The sequence below is a fragment of the Centruroides vittatus genome, unplaced genomic scaffold, assembly GCF_030686945.1.
Source record: "Centruroides vittatus isolate TY-2023 unplaced genomic scaffold, ASM3068694v2 contig_3109, whole genome shotgun sequence".
Taxonomy (NCBI): domain Eukaryota; kingdom Metazoa; phylum Arthropoda; class Arachnida; order Scorpiones; family Buthidae; genus Centruroides; species Centruroides vittatus.
This window is the reverse complement of record NW_027122003.1, coordinates 1-5,008: the sequence shown is the minus strand read 5'-3', so window position 1 is coordinate 5,008 and position 5,008 is coordinate 1. Positions and strand designations below refer to the sequence as shown.

Below are 5,008 nucleotides of genomic sequence, written 5' to 3'. Positions count from 1 at the left end.
TCACTTAACACAATGTCAAATGAGGAATTTCCTGTTTGAACTATGATTAGAAAACGTAATCGGTGAAAGTACGAACAGTTACGGTGTAACCATGTAAACTGAAACTATTGCAAATATTTATATAGGTGTAGCTGAAAGGGTCTAGTGAGGACCGAATGCATTCCACAAATAAAAGTCTTAATTTCTCAATGCAATGTCTTGGCTCCATTGCAGTTTGATAAGCCTCATATTTCAACCAACTGGTTAATTGAAATTATTAAATTAATCTTTTACAGGCAAGATGCTTATAACTATATTCTAGTAATTGACATAGCATAGTCCTGTTAAAATGAAGCAAGTAGTGAAAAAAGCTTACCACTAAATACAGCTAGCGCCAACAGAAAGCGAGAGTGACAGCTAGAAGAGACTTCAAAATTAGGAATAATATATGATTAAAATCGAGGTTGAATTCTTAATGCAAGGAGAGTTAGACTTCACTTCAAAATCATGCAATAGAATAATATTTTAAATATATTCAAATACTTTCATTTACACTAATTTGAATGTTAAAAACAAAATCTAGAAATCTGAAGAATAATGTATGAAAAGTTTGATTACAATACAACAAGCGTAGATGAAGCATATCTTATCGCAGCAATTCGTGTAACATTAAGCACCGTAAAGCTTGATGTAAATATTTAATTACTGAATTAACTTCCCATCTTTATACATTGTAACGCAAAAACTTGTATTATACAGTGAAATATCGGCATACTGAGCACCAATTGAACGAAATTTTCGGTATGACGTATATATTCTGAATCTCCCGCTAATTTCCTATTCAGCTTAGTGCAAAAATGTTTCAGTTTAACGAATATCATTATAACGAAAATTTCAGTTTAACGTAACAAAAAAGTTTCATTATAACGAAAACTATAAATGCATAAACATTCGTTATTAGTAAACAATGAATATTCAGTCTGGCAATATCAGTTTTAATGTCTTGTTCAACTGGCAACGTAATTTTAATCCTTAGTAACGGATTCGTTTTGCTGTAGTTCTACGTTTTTTTATACCGACATTTCACTGTGTAGTGTTTTATAGACCTGTGAGGTTTTTTTCTATGTTTGTAGCATCAATTCTCTCATTAAAGAATTTCCTATTTCTTTACCAATTAATAGTCATTATGAATTAAGAATTATTTGTTCAGGTTGAAGTACTGGGGAAATGTTACTACTTCAGATGTATGTAATAAATTCATTTAAATGTGATCGAAATAAATTTTCACGTAAAATAATATTTTGTGGACATTCACTTTTTGTTACATTTAGTAAGGTCGCGCTAATCCAAACTTCTGGCCATCGGAACTACAGTGTAACCATGTAACCATGTAAACTGAAACTATTGCAAATACCTATTTTTACATAGTTGTGGCTGAAAGGATCTAGTGAAAACTGAATGCATTCCACAAATAAAAGTGTTAATTTCTCAACGTAATGTCTTGTAATCAGAATAACTTTTACCATTCCCCTAACTGAAGTATGGACTTGTCGCTATATACTTGCAGCTCACGTGTAAACATAACTCACGTGTTGTAATTATTGCTACTTATTCTTTCTGTGAACCTGTTTGAGTTGGCAACAATTCTAACCTCTGTTTGCTGCTGTATAGTATCTTATAACAGTAAGAAATAGCCTCAAAGCGTAAACATCAGATTCTTACTACAGAAACTAAGACTGAGATCAACGAATGTTTAAAAATAGCAGAATCGTCTAGAAAGGTTGCAAAAGAAATCAACATAAGGAAATGTATTATCAATGATAGAAAGAAAACAAAAGACAAAAGAAATACAACCGTTTACCTCTACCAAGTGGAAACCTGAAAAGCAAAAAAAGGGTGAGAGCAGAAGAAGCAGCATTATATTCACCATTTTTTCAACAAAGGAACCGAGGATGTGCAGTCAGTAGTGAAACTGTTGCTGAAAACGTCAACTTTTTTTATGAACACATTTCAGGAAAATTTATTTTATTTCTAAAAAAGAGTATCTTGGCTATTTAAAAAATATGTAAACTAAGTTTGTTGACTGTGGCAAATAAATGTTTCTCAGAAGAGACATCACTTGTGCAGACTTTCATAAAAAAGTTGAAGATATGGACAGGTATACAATGCTGATGATTGTGGCTTTTTTGGCGTATGTTTCCTAATCGCCGAGGCAGGACTGAGGTTGTTGGAGGAATGTTCAGACGGCACTTGATTTCAATTAATGCAGGCTGTCCAACATCGGCTTAAAAATAATTCGGTAGGAGCATATCCAACAGCCTTATGTAAGTTTGCACTTACACCTAACTATTTATCACTCAGTGGCTACAACTATGTTAGAATCAGCTTTGGCTTTGCTCTGCTCATCCTAGTACAATTGGTTCGTGGTATTCAGGCATTTCTGCTTCACCTGAATTTACGAGGAAGCTTTAGTTGCTTTACGCTCTATGTCTACAGATAAATTAACTTTATGCTGTTTAATAATAGATGAAATGGCAAGCTTTTAGACAGCATGAATATTTTGATGGTCATCATTATCATGGTTATGTTGACATAGGATCTGGAATTTGTATGACAGGACAACTTGCAAAAGACGTTTTAGTTTTCATGCTGGTTTCTTTAAATGGATCTTACGATAATCCGTTTAAGTCTGCAATGATACTTCAGTCAGAATTATCTTTACCTATTTCAATAAATACGTCTAAGCGAAGCTATGTGCTACTTGAGTGTAAAATACGTAGACATTAAAAAGATGCATTCATATAAATGTAAAGAACCTATAAATAAAACATTAATAATATAATAAAATATTCTTAATAGACTAAGAGAATTTAATCTATTGAAAAAGAAGGGCTGCCAGAAGTAAAAATTAACGAATGCGAACATGACTGACCGCTTAGGCTTTGCCTACCAACACAGTCATTGGACTGACGAAAGGCAAAACGTCAGGTTTACTAATGAAAAAAATTTTTCTAGTGATGAAACTGGAGTTGTTTGGGTCCATCGGCCTTGAGGAAGCAGACATAACAGTAAATACGTATGACCAATGCATAAAAGCGAAAGACTTTCAGTAGGTAAGGTTCTATATTTTTGCTTTTCTTACTAATATAATAATTTTTACCTTAAATACATATTGAACAGATATTCGATGATTTACACACACTTGTCAAAAACTCTTGACATGGTTTTTGAAGCGATCCTACTCCTATGCTTCATGTCCAGTCAGTTTTTACTCGGTGTGTAATAATCCACACTGTTAACATCAGTAGTTCTACTTATCAGATGAATAATTTTGCCAAATTATGATTAATGTAGATATAAGATTTAATTATCTTAGAACCAGACAACAACGTGGTTGAGGACTCATAAAAAACAATGTTCAATCAACTAACAAAAAGAGTAGGCCACGTGTGAAATTAATACGATAAGAATTTCTTCCATCATCTTTCGACGAATTTCATTCTAACTTCTGTAAGGGGTCGAAGTACAATTTCTCCACATTCGATGATTTTGTCTCGTGGATCCATAGAGTATAGGCGGAAGTGACGTAAAATATTGGCAACGATGATTTTCTCTTCCATCATTGGCAACTTCTGACCTATAAAATGTTATCTCATTTTACCAAAATACCGCTCGAATATCGATAAAATAAGAATTATTCTTTATTTACTTACCGAGACAGTTCCTTGGTCCTGCAGAAAACGGGATGTATGCAAAATTGTGTCTACTTTTGCAGTTTTCTGGAAAAAAACGCCCTGGATCGAATATTTCGGGATCAGGAAATGTCTCCGGATCATGATGCATGGCAAAAATTTCGATCGTGATTAATGCCCCTCCGGGAATCTTCATGTTTTCGTCTTTAAAAATTTTTCAACTTAATTACAATTTCTAACGTAAAAACTAAACATAAAATTAAATCTAACAGTTTCGGCACGTCTTATGAAGATTAAAATACATAACCCTACATAAGCGAAAGTCTGTTCTGTGGCTTCTGGCAATGGTAGGAACTGACGGATAAATTCTAAGCGATTCCTTAGAAAATATAAAATAAAAACAACTTAATATATAACAAGTAACACATAACTTTAAACAAAATATAACAACACCTTAAGAACACATTCAAAATATTTCAGCTCTCTAATGTCGTTTGCAGTTATGTCTCTCTCTCTATCTTCACCGAAAACACGCATAATCTCTTCGTATGCATTATTTTGTATGTCTTGATACAAACCAAGATTGTAAAGAAACCAATTTATAGAGGAAGCTGTAGTATCCTGACCCTATATTCAGTATATATTTAAGTACAAATTATATTTTGCCTATTATTTCTTAATTCTTTTCTTCATTTTTTAAATATATTATACCGCAAACATAAAAGTATCCACTTCCTTTCTAATATCTACTTCCGTTAAGCTTTTCTCTTTAAAATGGTAATGTAGCAGAAGATCAAGAAAAGCCATTCGCTTCTTACTTTTAAAATAAATATTTTCTTTCTCGCTTTGTATTTCTACTTCGCATGCAGTCTGTTGAAAAATCTTTTTCTCTGTTATCACCTGTAGAGATATTCTGTGTCAAACGCAGAAATTGAAAACTTTTCACTTGGAAGTTAATTACTTTTCTAGTGAAGTTGTGAACGACGTTCAGCAATCGGTTGAATTCTCGTCCGGATGTTGTTAAATTGAACACAAAATCAGACCATAACCATGGATACATCATTCTCCTGAACATCAATTCTTGTATCCTGTAAAAATCAAATCAGTAACACGTGCAAATTATTAAACCAATAAATATGGGCATACCTTGCCGAAAGCCACCCCGGTTAATATTTTTATGGTAGAACATCTTTTCTTTAAATGCTCAAATTATGTAAAACAACAAATCTTTCGTTGCTACGTTTATCGGTCTGTTTTCACATAAAAACCTACACCTACTTGACTATAACGTTTTAACAAAAGGAACCTCGAGATAAGTGTTATATTCGAACATACGC

General features: G+C 32.9%; 1 protein-coding gene across 1 annotated transcript; it reads right to left on the bottom strand.

The window, feature by feature from the left end:
- Positions 1-3,416: 3,416 nt before the first annotated feature.
- On the bottom strand, positions 3,417-4,862 carry LOC136973201 (cytochrome P450 4C1-like). Its single transcript, XM_067267901.1, has 6 exons — positions 4,633-4,862; positions 4,383-4,571; positions 4,125-4,298; positions 3,984-4,050; positions 3,693-3,875; positions 3,417-3,616 (listed from the first exon to the last, which is right to left on the bottom strand). The coding sequence occupies exons 1-6, from the start codon at positions 4,744-4,746 to the stop codon at positions 3,459-3,461; spliced, it is 885 nt and encodes a 294-aa protein (XP_067124002.1). The 5' UTR covers positions 4,747-4,862; the 3' UTR covers positions 3,417-3,458.
- Between the last annotated feature and the right edge of the window lie 146 nt (positions 4,863-5,008).